Genomic DNA, 15,906 nt, shown 5'->3' on the forward strand with positions numbered 1-15,906 from the left:
TTAATATGTTTCCATCGTTCTTGCCTGAATGTCAGACTGGCCTTGGCATAACCTTTAGGGCAAGGAAATCCTCTGTGAGCCATAGTCCTTGTCGTGATTTAACCCCAGCCAGCCACCAAACCCAATCATATTGCTGGTTCTGCAGCAGGGCAAGCCTGTTATATAAACAACTGTGCATTTAGAAGAAAAACAACCAAACCTTATTTCCACTGTAGTGCAAAATCTTATATCTGATCCTTAAAACCTTGAGGTAAGCTATATGTGAGCACCAGTAGCTAAAGAGGTCCTTCTTGGAATTGTGCATTCAGACTCCTTGGCGAGGGCAGTATGAAGGAGTTTCTGCAACGCCTCTTTGCACGTGAGAGAGACTTTAGGGCTCTTCAGATCTCTCAATATGGTAGTTCCTGTGTGATTCATTTTTCAGTTTCTTTTTCTTCTCTTCCCGTTTCCCCTTTGCCCTTTCTCCTCTTTCTTTCTTCTTTATTTTTTCCCCCAGAATGGTACAAAAATATGTTTCTTAGAAGTGTATTGTAAGGTTGTGTACCCCTACATGACTGGGATATCAGACGATTAAACATAGTGATTCTGGAAGGACGCGAATGCCTTTTTGAGCTCCCCTTCCCTGCTGTGGATACTGAGAACAGACAATTAACATGTTTTCTTTAGGAAACCAGTTTCTTGTGTGCCATGTAGCTGCACTATCTTTCCAGCGTGATATTTGTTGCAGCTGGCAACTCTTTTTTTCATCAATTCCTGCTTCACCAGCTAAGCCCAGATGCTTCCTGCCACTGCATAAACAATGCTTACATTATTTGTATACCTTTCTGTAGCCCAGGAAAATAATTCATTTTAAGTATAACTGAGAAGTATCTAACTTCAGAATTCTGTACTTGTAGTTGTCAGATGGTCATCATTCACTGGAAAAAAAAAGGTTTTCCATTAATGTTATCATAAATAATGCTGAAATCCTAGTCAGAGGGTGAATAACTGGAATTTAACTTACTGCTCAACACTATATCCCTTTCTCCCCACAGTAAATTTACTTTATCTAGTTAACATAAAATTTGAGGTTTTTTTAAATTCAGTTGGATTTTATTGATCATTCATTCTAACATAAAGCTTCCCTATCTTTTCCTCAGAAGACAACAGGAGGCTTTATGATGCCACCAGAGATATCACAGTGCCCTCCTACCGTTTGTTTGATAGTCTGTCGTGGATTTGCTTGAGTTACCCTTTGAATTAATCAGCAGCACTCAAGCATTTGCAAACACTTCAGTAGCTTTGCCATCCCCTAAAGGCTAGAACAGCCACTGCATTACTGCATCCTCACTTGTGTCGTCCCATTCCTTATTCTTGGGTATGTTTTATTTCTCCTCCTGCCTGGAAGGTACCTGTGACTGTAGCGGCATTTTTTGTTTTCTTGTTTCTGTAACACCTCATCCTCTGCTTGAACTTAGAAAGTAATAATGATGAAAACAAATGCCGAAAGCCTAAATGTAGGCAAAATACTTCACTAGCTGCTACTCGAGACCTGTATGTAACATAACTTACAAAAAGTGAGGACATCTCAGAAGCTTTCTATATGTATGTAAATACTACATATAGGCAACTTCTCCTTCTTAAGACTCGGTGTAATTTGAATCCTTAGGTTGAGTCTTGTCTCTTAAAGAGCAATCGCAGAATGATTTTCTGGAGATATGTGGGGTATATTTGCTGTGTTTCTTGTTGTGCAGGGTCCCTTACATAACTGTTCCATGTTAACCTTGTTTATCTCGATGATCTGAAGTTGTCAAGTCTTCCTTGTCAGCATAGCCTGGTTTATGGCTTCTCATTTTTTGACTTTCAACTAGGACACCGAATGTAGTTTAAAGGAGTATCAGTGTTCTGATAGTCTTGCTATAATTACATAAATCTTGAACAATTTCAACAGATTTTTTTTTCCTAGTAGAAAATAATTTGGGCAGATACCTTTTTTGTGAACCCAGATAAATCTTTGCAGTGCTATTTTAGAGTGATTTATCATTCTATAAAACTTTTTCCATACAAACAGTGTAATAAATGGATTTTGTTTGCTTACTGAGGCATTTGGTTATATTACTTAGCATCACAAGATATGTGTTTAGAGAAAGAACACACGTGTGCACAAGTACTTCCTACCTTTAATGCAGGACTCTGGTGACATCTCTTTGGACTGGTTCAGCTCTCACCTGTAGTGGCCAGTCTTTTTATTCTTGTTATTCTGCAGTTTCCAATTTGTGTGGTTCAGGTCTACAGGGTTACTTTCTTTTTTCAGTGTCACTAGTAAACAAGTCAAGTGTTCTGGTTTATTTAATCTGTGTACAGTGACGAATTATAGTTTAAATAATTCCTGTGCATTTCCTTATTGTTTCCTGTAATCTCATCAGAATTCCTCCCACTCTTTGAAACTGTGTTGTAGATACTTGGAGGGGGGGGGGAGGGTGTGTGTATGCAATTTATTTAGGTAATTTACGGTTAACATACTTGAGATTGTCCTAAATTCCTTCTGATGATAATAGGAAAAATGACCTCATGTACTGTTATATGACACTGTAATGTTTTCTGTCTTCTTATTTTGCAGCTGTATGGGGAAACTTTGTCAATATGAGGTAATGTATATCATTTTTTAATGGAATATTATATGAAATAAAATCAACTTACCTTTCCCATCAACATGTGTCAATATATATAAAGTAAGGAGAAAACAGAACAGCAGCTCACACGGTTGTTTGTGTGGTTGCTAAGCAGCTGATAACCGTTTTTCTAAATCCAGGGTGTTCAATCACAAAAAGGGTTGTGTGTCTGCTGCAAATCTCACCCAGCATCTTAATCACACTTCAACATCTACCTTTCTTTACACAAATTTATCTTCCAGTTTTGGCAAGTTGGTTGGCATACCTAGTTTCATAGGCTTGGATTCTGCTTTCCTCAGCACAGATTTAACTGTATCTCACTGATAATATGGGCTTAAATATTGAAGAGCAGCAGATTCTCTGCTGCTTGCCATAACTGTGTTTCTGTACCTAGAATCAGAAACTTACTTTGGAGAGTTTTTCCTCCCCCTGAGTTAATTGGGAGATAATCTGATGGTTTAACTGCTGAAAGGCAAGAAATCCTGCATTGTTCCCTGGAATTTTCTCCTTTAGAAATAGAAGGGCATTGCATATGCATGAAAAACATGCAGATTTTCACATCATTTCTGCCTGCATATGAGTTTGTCCTCCAGGAAAATTCACCAGGAAAACACAGCTGCAAAAGAAATTGAAGAGAATATGGGTACAGCCCATTCCTTATAACAAAGTTATTGTGTACAGAGGACAAAATATTTCACCATGTTGTTTTGCTGCTAAAGGGTTTTGGTACTCTGTCATGCCACTCTTAGCAGCATAGAGTAAGGAAAGTTTGAGGAAAACCTAAGAAAAATAATGAATTTTCTATGGGCTCTGATTCACCCAGGACAGCTTTCTCTGGGATCTATTCGTGTCCCAAGCAGTCCACTTTACTTACTCCTGTTGGAGTTTCCCACCCTTGATGCACAGAGTGCTCAGCTGTCAGGCAAACAGCTGCTGAGCTGCTTTGTCTTGCAGATGGAGATATCATTTAGATTACCATGTTATCATGACCATCGAGCTGTGGCAGCTTAGCAGCTGTTACATGAGCAGCTGAGCATTTCTTAAGGGAGGACAAGAACTTCAAAGAGGGGTTGGCAGAGGACAGGTGGATGTGGTATCCATTGTGTTTTATTCCCTGATAAGCTGTTATTACAAATTCTGCCACTACCTGCATATGATTTCTTATTTGAGATGTCCTTTTGGTTCAGGGTCTGTGTGTCTTTGTGTAGGAGTTTAATGTACTTTTTACAGATAGCACAAAATGAATCTGATCAGTAATGTTTTTGCCTCAGTAATAGACTGAGCTGACTTTTAAAAGGTAAGAGTTTTACAGAAGGTTATGAAAGGGAATCGTTGCTCTAACTTCTAACAGTATGGTGTGTATATATATATATCTGCTTAACAAAGGATCTTCTGTTTCCCTAGGTGTAATGAGTTCAGGTCCCAAGTAAAGGAGCTCTGTTTTTTATTTATGAAAGAACTCCATTTTATGTTGGATACCCGTGAATCCTCTAGTATGCAAAAACTTACTACTGGAAGATAAATAATTCCCCGTTCAGAAGGTTTAATTGAAAAAATATAATTATGCAAATGTAAGGAAAATTACATAGAAGGAGGGAGTAAAATATATTCTACACTTGTAGACATTTACTCAAGAATGAACACAACTCATTGAGAGATTTTACACAATTAGATGCTAAGTAAGACCACACAGATTTATGCAAGACATAAGCTTCTTAGACAGTACTCTGTTTTCACCAGTTACCACAACATGCTTCATCCCTGGCTTCATTTCAAATGACTAGCATTTGTGTGAGAGGTCAGTCTTGCCCATGAGGTGGTTACTTAAGAGATGTTTTAGTAGAGGGCTTTTTTTCCTTTGTGTTTGAAAAAGTTCAAAGTGAGATCTATTTGTCCTTTTCTCTCTTTGATTGATACTGTTGTGTTGTTAAGGGAAAATGTTTTGTCAGCGTACAGTAAGCAGAGACCCTCAAAGAGAGTTTTGGGCACTTGCACAGTAAAGTTACTCAAAAACAGTGATTAGACTCTTTTCTAAAATGAAGTTAATTTTCAACGTAAAATGAATATAATTTTTATAGTTACTATTCTTTCCTGTGGGCTGGTTTCAGTTTCTGCCGGTTAGCCTTTGGTGAAAAGGCTAACTGATTTCAGTGGGAATTGGACCACCCACTTAAATTTGTTCTGAGTACGTCTTTGAAATAATACTAACTCGAGATGCTTTGAAGGTTCTGTTTTAACAGCATGATGAAGGTGCAGTGAAGCAGCTATTGCTTAGGTATGGATTATGTTTTCTTTCTTTTCTTGCCAACAGGACTCTTCAAGAAAATGGGGATCAGAAGGTGGAAAGTAAAATAGAGGAGGTTAGTTTGCGAATACCTGCAATCTGTTTTGTTTTGAGGACTCCATTTCACTCATTTCATGTTGAAGGGGTATATTTAGTTTTATCTTACTACTCTCCATTCTGCTAAAACCACTCAGAGCACTGAATTTGTGTCTACATAAGTTTTCAAACTGTTCTTGGCTATAGTTGAGTTTCTGACATGGCTGTGTAGCTCTGCATTGTTTTCCTCAAAACCTTTCTTGAAAGTAATAAATCTGTTGACGGATTTGCTGCAGAAACTGTGGTAGAATCCTTCCAAGAACTGTTTAATTTGTTACTGAAAGGATATACAGAAACTCTTTCCTCTGTCACCCTTACGAAATGTGAAGTATATATGTCTGATAAGAAACTTGAAGCTGCCCAAAAGTGCTTTGGTTTGTTCTTAAGTAATGAACAAATATAGCTGTGTTTGTGGTTGGGGATGGTGTGCAGTACCAATGCTTTAAGCATGAACCTAGTAGTTTCTGGAGTAGGCATGGGTAATGAACACACTGGTGCTTATGAACTTCTGTACCAATACCTCTGAATTTCCATTTCAACCTCAGTTCATTGTGAAATGTTAAGAATGTGTGCAACAATTCTTTCTCTGAACATTCTAGACTTCCAGTAACAGTAAAGCAAAGTATCTAATAGATAGAGAAGTCCTGGAGATCAATACCCCTTACCCTTGTGTAGGTATGAGTGAGAGTATTAGTGTAGTCTGGTCTGTCTAATGTCTTGTATTCCAGCAGGTTTATATAGCAGTTGTTCCTCTGAACTCAGTGAGAAACCCACTGAAATTGCTTGTAATCAGTGGAAAGATTGTGTTCTTAGTTTGTCTTTTCCATGCCTCTCTTCTCTTCTGGGTTTCTTTTTTTTTTTTTTTTTTTTTTTTTTTTTTTTTTTTTTTTTTTTTTTTTTTTTTTTTTTAATTCTAGGAAGTGTAACAACAAGCACTGTGACAATTCCAGCTGTTAAAGAATGGTGAAATGCTTGAAAATCAATGTGTAGAGTGGAGTTACTATAAGGTCTGAGAAGCTGAGCATTCCTGGATCTTTTTAAAGCTTTTTTAAAACTTGAACCATCAGAATAATTGTTTCAAGAACTATTTGCCACTCCACAGAGCTAAATATTTAGTGAATATAAATGACAATACCATATTATTTCCTCTTAATGTGAATATGCAGCATATTTCAGTTTATGAAGTTCCTGAATTGTCTAGTTCTGATTAGAAGTATTTGTACAAAACAAATTAATGTTGGTTGTTGATGTGTTGATACACAGTACCACTTCAAGTGATAACCTTCTGATAACTTTCAACTTGTGTATAGCCCTAGAGAGTAAATTTTCTGACATGTTTTTAAAAACTTTGAAGCAAGACTTCAGTGACTTGCTGAAATTTGGCAAGACTGTTAGAAATTTTGGTCTTGTGATAAAGAACCTGAAACTGATTGCACTTTAAGTGATTCTCTCTTTAGAGCAGTGAAAATGCAAACAGAAGGCTTGGTATGTGAACTGTTACTTTTGAACAAATTTCCATTTTATATTTTCTTAAAAGCCTAGATATACCCTCAAATCATAATGTAGAACATATCTTATGTATTTAAATGTTTCTTTAAATTTACATACCATGTTCTGAGATAATTACAGCCTTTTCTCTAAAGCTACTGTCTCTTTTTCCGTGTCTGTGTCCTCTGTATGCTTATCTGCTGTCCATTTAAATAGTTGAGGTTTTACTTACTGTCCTATTGTGCTGGTGCTGGATATAGATTGCCTTTGACAGCCTCAGAGTAGTCACTTGTGACTTCATTTTGCCAAATAGGAAGCATAATGTTGGTTGTCCTTATCAAGGATATGATGCTCATAGCCTTGAGGTGTTTTGTTTTCATTGGTAAGCTAAGGGATTTCATTTCACACTATACTAGGTGATTGGATTTTTGGTGGAAAAAAATTGAAGGCTTTTTTATTTAAAGGATGCTTTAAGATGCAAGTTTCTTGGAGTGTCTTCAGTAAAGCTCTTCTCAGGAGACCACCATGGATTTTGCTCAAAAGTAACTCCCTATATGTGTGTTTTGTGATGTGAGTCATGTTCTATTCAAAGATTAAATGTTTTTCCTTTATTTTAGGCTGTTGCACCTCTAAGGGAGAAAATCAAAGATCTAGAAAAAAGGTATGTCTTCTGCTAAATTTGGGAAGCAGTTCAAAGGCATGGTTTCTGTTCTGTAGCTGTCAACTCTGTAGTTGTAGGCTTGAGAGAAATGTTTTGTATATACCCTTAACACATTTGAGTTGTTATTATATGTAAGTGAAGATGGGGCCTTGAATGCTGAAAGACACTCATGCTTAAGGTATTCAGGCTGATTAATCCTACTAAAGCAAACTGGGAGCGCTGAATTCTTGTAAAGTTCAAATCATGTGGAGGAATTAACTGTTTGGAGTCCAACTGATGAACGGATTACCATGGTTTAGAAGGTCCAGCCCAGGTGTGTGCTTACACATACTGGTTTCAACTTCAAGAGACTGAAAATATGTTTAACCCTACTTTTCCTACACTTGTGATCAGTTACCATGGTTCAACTAATTACAGTGATTTGCTTGTGAATTGTAGTTTGTGTGTGAGCTTTGGATGAGCCTGACTGACTTGCTTCTCTCAGGATTTGTAAGGGAATGTTTTATCTTGGATTAAACTAGATGATGCAATTGAGGAAAAGCACACAAGCTTTTTGATGAATTGCAGATATTAAACATGTGCTGTAGATCCACAAGCACATATAATAGACATAGTTGCTAAAAAATAAAAATCCAAGCCTTATGCATTTCTCCCTGGCTGCTTGTGTTCACCCTGCAAGATCATTTCCTCACTTTTATGCCATCAGAACCATTCGAGTAAGCTGGATGGGGAAACTAGGGATTTCGGTGTGTATTTGCAAATAACTCCCTCTCTTCACAGCCTGGTTGCCTTTCTGTCACATCAGTTCTCTGATTTGAGTGTCCTCATGGGCAGATTCTTTTCATCACAAAACAAGGTCTCGAATAGGGATGGGAATTGTCAACTCTGACAAGAACATGCTGCCTTGACAGTGATACTGTTTTGCAGGTGGCACTGCTGGTATCCCAAGCAAACAGCCAGCCAAGAGTGCTTCGTTACTGAGGGCCAATTCTTGACTTGTCCAAGCAGTACCAGTAAGCCCACGAGGCTGCATATAGCATATGGGTGGCTGTGTGCTTTCCCCTTGAAAGGGGGGCAGAAATACCATTGCTCTTGGCCAAAACACCAGTGTTTTGGTGTTCAGAGTTTTGTCATTCCAGTGAGCAGTTGCCCCCGCTCCTCCCACCCCTCCTAGGCTGTAAGAAAAAAAAAAAAAAGGAGAAAAACTTTCAGTTCTGTTTTCTACAATTGATTTGAAAGGTTCAGTGACCTGCCACATGGAATTTATTTCAGTGAGAATACTGATCTGGTTGCTTATCTCTTAATATGTGTGTGAATATCATGGATTGAACTAGGCACATATTGGCAAAATTAAACACATTGCAGACTGTGTCACCTGTAGTGGTTGCATGTGATACTACCATACCAATTATAACATTTCAATTGATTTATTTAATCTTTATTGATAGCCCAGTCAATCTTCAGCTTCAGTTGCTGTCAGTTTAGGTAAATTCTTCTGCCATCCACAGAGGACCTTTGTGGAAGCCCATTCCATTTGCTGTATTTTTCCAAATGAGCAATGAGTTGTTGAGTGGAACCATAAAGTTAAAACTTCTTCCAGGAGCCATCTAAATTCTCCATTTTTTTTTCTTTTTTTTTTTTTTTTGGCATGTATTGATGAGTCTTCTTTCAGATCTCTAGCAAAGAGGAGAAAGAATCAAAATATTTTTTTACCTCTCTGTGGGGCAGTCTGGGAATTATACTTTCACAAAATATGGGCTCTTATTATTGTTGAACTTTTCAAATAATGCACTCATTCACCTCTGCTGGTTAGCTGCATGTGGGTTGTTTCAATTCATAATATTTTAATTTTGTGTCTGTGTAAAGTGACAGTAAATAACTAATCACTGTCAGTTGCCTGGAGGCTGGTCCTGCTTGCAAAGCCGACTGAAGTGTCAATGTTTTCTTAACTCGTAAGCCGATAAAATGTGAAAGCAAGCCATTGTCATGTTTTTGAGAAGCAGGAAAAACAAGAATTCCTTAATGCTAGTCTCATGACAAGAGATTGTTTAACTGAAGCTAAAGCTGGAAAGTTTTTATTAATAGCTTGCACAGCAAAAGCATTGCCATGAAGTCACCAAGACAAGCATTAGGTCAGGATAAACTCAGTGTTGTTGCCAAAAGATCATCATTTGGCTGCTAGACTCTATCCCGCTGCTTCTGAACTAGTATTGGTGTAATAGAAGGAGCAAAAGTGATTGTGAGGTACCTTTGGCAGCAATATGACTCTGGCCTGGATTAATGTGACCTTAAAATAATGGTCTTGGAAACGGAGGAGACAGACTTATGCCTTCCATCTAGTTATTTGGCACTTAAACTTTTTTTGAACTCCATAAATCTCATGTTATTGGTGAATTTTCCTTTCTGCCACAGAAAGGAGGTGTTTTACTTTCTGCATTATGCTTATGCATTGCTGTTTTTTATTGCCTCAGCTTAAAGAAATTGTTAGTGACCTCTATAGTGATACAAGGCAAGTGAAAGTAGTTTCTTATTTCAGTCTCCCTGTGTGGCTGACACTGGAAGGTTCCAGCACCATATTTCTCCTGTCCAAGAAACAAAACTGAGAGCAACTTTCACAGTGGGATGAAAATTTGACGAAGTACAGAAGCATCTGTGCTTTGCCCCTGAAAAATTCTTGTTGAGCCAATACTGCAGGGTGGAAGCAGAGGAAGTGCTTTCAGATCAGAGGTTTAGGGTCAGTTCAGTCAGCATCTATTTGTGAGCAGGAGAAAATGTAACTCTCGGTATATGTGGCTCCTGTGTGATACATGCAGTTGCGTCCCTATCATGTGGACTTACTGGAGGAGAAGGTTAACCACAGTTTGATTTCTGTGCAGTGTCACACTGATACTTAATTAAGGAACACCTGAGCTATTAAAATATTGCCAACACTATGATGCTAATTACTGAAAAAAATAAAATTCACACCTTCTTTCAGAGAACTTCTGCTGTATGCAGAATGCATGCTGGGGAAGGAGAAAAGTGCTGTAATTCCAGATCCATTAAATCATCTAAGGTTCCGAGTATAAAGAGCTTGGTAGAACACCTAAGATTTATATGTCACATGATTTTATTTTATGATGGTTTTGCTTTGATTAAGTTTGTGTAAAGAAGGTGCAAAAATTAAGTGGCAGTAGCTTGAAGACCATCAAAACAATGGCAGTCTAGGTACTTCTGAGAAGCAAATTAGGATTAGTTGTCATACAGAATAAGTTCTCTAGTAGAAATCTTAAGAGGTGTTTCTACAGCATTCTGATTGTAAACTTTAAATTGATTGTTGTGAAACTTTAAGGAGATTTAAAACTTAAAATATTAAGTTTTGCATTGAAATTTTAAGGAGAAGTGTTCCAAGTCAGTGCTGTAAATCACAAAACTTGCTTTCTTTTCCAGAACTTTTAAGAAGGTTGTCTATATTTTAGAACTTTTTTTTAAAAGTGTCCAATTGCTATTTGTGTTTTACTGTTTTATTTTCTTGTGATATCATGCCTGGCATCAGTTCTGCTCTCAAAACATAGAAGTCAAGTGATTCATTCTAGAAAATCAGAAGAAACAGGGCTGAAACTTACTTAGTTTCTCTTCTTTGTTTTGAAATGTTCTTTAGTTTTACCCAGAAATATCCACCGGTGAAATTTTTATCAGAAAAGGATCGTAAAAGAATCCTGGTAAGTTGGTGTTTATTTGGGGGTTGTTTTTGGGAAATACCAAATTCTTCTTGTAGGATTAAGATATGAGAAGGGATAAAGTAAATTATCCTGGATGTCATACACGTTGCACACGGTTTAAAGTAGTGCTTCACTTACTTTTTGTTATTGTTCATATGCCGAGTGTGAGAACATGAGACTTGGGCTGTTTTGGAGGTTTGATTTGCAATTAAACTGCTCTTCTCTGTAACATTTTAGAATCGCATTACCAAAGGATCTTTGTGTGTGTTCCCAGATGGCTTAAACTTGCAGAGCCTGGGAAACATTTTAGGCACATCTTGACAGAAAGCTTGTGTGACTGAATGGGGCAAAATCTAGTCATAAGGCTGGAAAAACAGCTGCTCTGTTGGGAGTGTTCATCTTTCTGTTATCTTCTCTTGTTTCTGTTATTTTGAAGCATCATAAGCATTTGAGGGTAGAAGAGGGTGGCAGGTTAAGTCAGGACAATAGTCATCCAGGGCATTCCTAAAGTCAGTGAATTGTGCTGCAACATCAGCTTTCCAGTTCTGTCTATAAACATTTTTGACGTTATATGTGACCTAAATTTTTCCTTGTTTTTCTTTGTCAACTGGAAGAATTTTCCCATGTTCTCAAGGCAGAGAAAGTATAGCTACTTGAGATGTGTAAACATAGAGTATGAACTTCTGCCTCCACTGTAAAAAGCAAAGTCTAGGACAAAACTCAGCTAGAGTGCCTAACTGATCTGGTGCTTTCGTTTGGTTTGGCTTCAAAATTTTGAAGAAAAACACTGAAGAGATGCAGATTAAAAAATTGTGATTTTGCTGCAGTAATCTTCATTGCTCTTGCAAAAGTCATAAAAAACAAGTGTTATTAAATTAGTTTAATTCTGCAATGATGTTCTGTCATTTTTGTGACAGTTTGTAGGAAGGAGACCTGTAGGCTCCCTGTACCCTTGTGGAGAGAGGCATAAGTCTGAAAATTCCTAGATTGTGTGTCTCATGTGCAAGGGTAGTAAAGTAACCTTAATGTCGTGTTTTGTGTGTAAGTGAGACAGTACTTTCAGGAAAAGTGTCAATGAAAGCTGTTAACAGGCTGTGGAGCTCTTAATGTTCACTTTGACTTTGCCACTGAAAAATACTGGATGTTTTGTTGAAATCTGTTACTTCAACAGAGATGGCAAGTAGTTGAAATAAAAGTGTTTTCTGCTGACCTGGAGGCAAACAGTCCATGTATTTTGTAGAGTTTAAATTCCTAAAGAGAAAATTGACCAAAAGAAATGGCAAGTTGTTCTGTCGTTTCTTCTCTCTGTCGTGGTCAGGGATTAGTTTGGTGCCAACTCGGATGGGCATTCACAAGCCCCATGTGGGCAGTTCCATTCTCTGAGCATTGCTGTCATAATCCTATGAGAAGTAAGAATCCGTGTTTTGAGTAGCTGAAGTCCTCATAAAAAGGTCCACATGTAGTCCTTGCATGACACTTCAAAATTTCTCAAGAATTGGCAAGCCAAGTGAACTTCAGTAGATCATTTTCTTTGTGTTTTGTTGATACTGCATCTTTTTCTAGAATCCATCCTAAATTCTGATTTACTTTTTTTTTTTTTTTTCATCTGAGTGCAGTCTCCAGCTCCAGCCTGGAGATACTCGCAGCACTGACCTGACCAGGCAACAGTTCTAGCAATTATTTTTTATACATTGCATCTTTTTGGAGATGTTTGATGGTATTTCAGATGGGACTAGATACACTGTCACTTTCATTGAAAAGAGGTCTTCATCCTGTTGTGCATGATCTATCTATTTCCTGAGCTCTCTGAAGTGACTAAGCCACAGGCTTTCATATGCCAGAGAAGGAATTCTGTTAGTATTATGGAAGATAGTGTTGACATTTGTTCAGTCTGTTGGGTGGAGCTTTTTCTGAATTGAATGCAGTGCACTGATAAAAGCAGAAAATAAAAAATGAATTTGATTTCCATATGGTACATTACATGGTTTGAATCTGATTGCAGGCAAAAGAAATGAGCTCATGTAACAAATAGACAAACTTAGAAGTGGCTTTAGTGGAGAAAATTATCAGTAATATTTTTCCCTTTAGTAGCTGTTTAAGTTACCAAGCATATTTGCACTACTAAGTATTTAAATATTTTGATTAATTCCTATGAAGCCCCAAGTGCTGGTACTTCAGTTCTGATATGGAAATGATTCATGTAGAATATATGATGATGAGATTAATATGTCATTGTGATTTGCAGGAAGTCATATTTAGAAAGGATGCTTTTATGAGTGATTACAGGAAGATTATACAAAAAACTTCAGTGATAAATCATCTTTTTTTTTTGTGTAGCATCAAATAATGATTAAAAACCCCATAATTTACACAGTTGTTTACTTTTCCAGGGGAAATTCAGCTCCTTTTTCAATTATTTCTTTATCTAATACCTATGGAAGTGGTATGTTAATAAAGCTAACCTAAATTTATCATAAATACTACTTGCAAGTTTAAAGTAATTGGAAACTTCTTTCCAGACAAAATTGGTTTGTGCTTTTTTCCTTTTTGTTTGTTTGCTTGCTTACATATAGCATAGTGCTGTAAGGAGTGCTTGGTGTTGTTATGTTTTTTCCAAAAGGGAGATTGGGAAGAAGACACTTTCTTTTACTGCACTAAAGATGTAGTGCAAGCATCGGGTTTACTGTTTTCTGCAGCCTTGGAAATAGAAGTAGCAGTAGGAGATTTCCTTGGGCCTTGATTGAAGGAGTAGGTTCAGTTCATCTACAGAAAAGTTTTGTCCTTGTCACCACAAAAAAGCCCAAACCCTTGGAACGTTCAGGAAGGCTGCAGATTGCTTCCAAGACGGGATAAGCTTATGGCAGTAGGTTTTCCATGCATGACTTTTTCCCTGGTATGTGGTGGCGCATGGCAGAGGGCTGTTCTCCCTCAGTTACTGTTCTTCTTCTTTCCTTGTTCATGTCATTCTGCCAGAAACTTGTCCTTCCCTCCTCTCTGTTGCAGCGTGGTAGGAATCATGAGGTTCTTCTTTTTCTTTCAAGGAGGGCTTTTCCTAAATACTGTTTCTCCTTCAGGTTTGTCAAGGAACTGAATCACATGTTGAATCTGCTACAAGGAAGCCCTGACAAACTCAGAAGAATACTAAATAGACCAACTAAATGATTCTTTTAACTGGTACTTACAGTTACTTTGAAACACTGGTGGCCCTGAATTTTTAATAAGAAAAACAAATGTGAGAATGCAAGAAGTGGACATTCAAGTTTTTACAAAAGAAAACAGATACAGTTTTTAGGGGTATTTTTTTGGTTTGTTTTGGTTTTTTTTCTCTTTTCAGTCTTTGGTAGTTTTCCTTTATATTTTTTCTAGTTTAAAAAAAAAAATCTGCTAATCTGGCTTTTTAAAATAGTGGATGGCAAGGTAGGGGACAGGATAAATGTTTTACCTTTGACTAACCCAGAGTGAAAGAATTTCAGGCATCTCATCCTTCTCCACTAAGTATTTTGTTGTTTTAGCACACCATCAGTTAATTCAATTCCTGCTTGACAATTACACCATGTCCTTTCATTGTTTAGTTAGTTGTCACTGCAGCTGAAGAATGGACATCAACAGCTGAATCACTTTCAAAATGTGAATTTGATCAGGCAGTCATATAACATAGCTGATGCCACACAAGGCTTTACAAGTCCATTTGTTGAGAGTGGTGATCTGTCATGTCTTTGTTCCTGAAAACAGATTATGAAATGCAGAGAAAATAATTACTTCTGTAGATAGATCTGTCTGGATGTGTCACACAACTTGCTCTTCTGCTTACTTGCACTGACTGCTTCAATACTGAGGGGTTTTTTTGTTTTGTTTTGTGGGGTTTTTTTTGTTTGGTTGGTTGTTTTTTTGTGGTTTTTTTGATTGTTTACTGTTGAAGTCCGAGGTGCAAAAAGGGAAAAAATAATGAACTTTCTTGCTTCTTGTACATCTGCAATGGAACAAGAGTACGAGGTTTAAAATATTTTTTCCTTCTTGTTTCTTTGCAATAAAACATCAGAAATTTCCAAGACAGGCAAATGCTGCATGTCAGAGCTAATGATAGAGAACTTTTTCAGTTGTAAGGGACCTGCAAAGATCATCTAGACCAACTGCCTGCCCTCTTCAGTCCAGAATGATGTAAGCTCTGGATGCATTAAAACACAAAAGGAACGATTTTGGATTTAGCAGATATTTCAGATGAGAGGTCTTCAGAGAACTTCCTTCTTCCTTTCTGGGTGCAAACTTGCAGTATTTACTTAGAACACCCAACATGTCTTCCATTTATACAAGACAAAAGCTAGATTTGACATGTCAGATATTATAAATCTGACACGAAAATAACCTGGCATTCTGTGTTATCTTTTTTTCTGGGAAATGGAATTTGCAGAAAATTCTTACCTTTTTGTGTCTTTAGGCTTTACTGTTGCATAAAAGGGCACAATCCAATTTGAAGGAAAAAAAGGAAAATAATGTAATCTGAAAAAGAGATTTTGTTGATGTGAATAGGTAGCTGAACTTCTAGCCTGACAGCAATGAAACATGTCAAATATGTCTCTTGAAATTTTAAGTGCTGTACATTTTGAAACAAAAAGTGGTATGGAAATGTAGTTGGTTTCCCTGGAGTAAGCAAAGATCTGAAAGCTACTGTTCTGTCTTCATGTTTGTAGACTTTGTCTAGTGTTTCTGTAAAAAGAAAAAGAAATTTATACCAACTGTCCTAACGCAGATAACTGGAGGAGCAGGGTTTGTGGGTTCTCATCTTACTGACAAACTAATGATGGATGGCCATGAGGTTACAGTTGTGGACAACTTCTTTACGGGCAGGAAAAGAAATGTGGAGCACTGGATTGGTCATGAGAACTTCGAACTGATAAATCACGATGTCGTTGAGCCCCTGTACATTGAAGGTAAGTTGTCTCTGCTTTGGTGTTTGCACTTTGTTGTGCTTTACCCTTCTAAGTAGGTGTGCCTGTAAAGAAATTAAATTTATGCACTAAATTCTGG

The 15,906-nt window shown here is 37.3% G+C and overlaps 1 protein-coding gene across 4 annotated transcripts in view; it reads left to right on the forward strand.

Annotated features, from left to right (window-relative positions):
- UXS1 (UDP-glucuronate decarboxylase 1) overlaps nucleotides 1-15,906 on the forward strand; it is a 76,076-nt gene that overhangs the window by 8,578 nt on the left and 51,592 nt on the right. For 2 of the 4 annotated variants that reach the window (XR_003573214.1, XM_027901387.1), the window contains exons 2-6: nucleotides 2,600-2,627; nucleotides 4,963-5,011; nucleotides 7,137-7,180; nucleotides 10,821-10,881; nucleotides 15,629-15,809. Coding sequence is in view for 2 of the 4 variants with exons in the window: in XM_027901387.1 (XP_027757188.1) it covers nucleotides 2,600-2,627; nucleotides 4,963-5,011; nucleotides 7,137-7,180; nucleotides 10,821-10,881; nucleotides 15,629-15,809 (363 nt within the window). In the remaining 2 variants the exon portion in view is untranslated. Of the gene's footprint in view, nucleotides 1-2,599; nucleotides 2,628-4,962; nucleotides 5,012-7,134; nucleotides 7,181-10,820; nucleotides 10,882-15,569; nucleotides 15,810-15,906 lie in introns of those variants that run through there. The other 2 variants (XM_027901390.1, XM_027901388.1) reach the window with 2 other exon arrangements.

This window comes from Empidonax traillii, unplaced genomic scaffold (assembly GCF_003031625.1).
Source record: "Empidonax traillii isolate 1590-97213 ecotype Southwest subspecies unplaced genomic scaffold, ASM303162v1 scaffold782:size294519, whole genome shotgun sequence".
In the NCBI taxonomy this organism is placed as follows: Eukaryota; Metazoa; Chordata; class Aves; order Passeriformes; family Tyrannidae; genus Empidonax; species Empidonax traillii.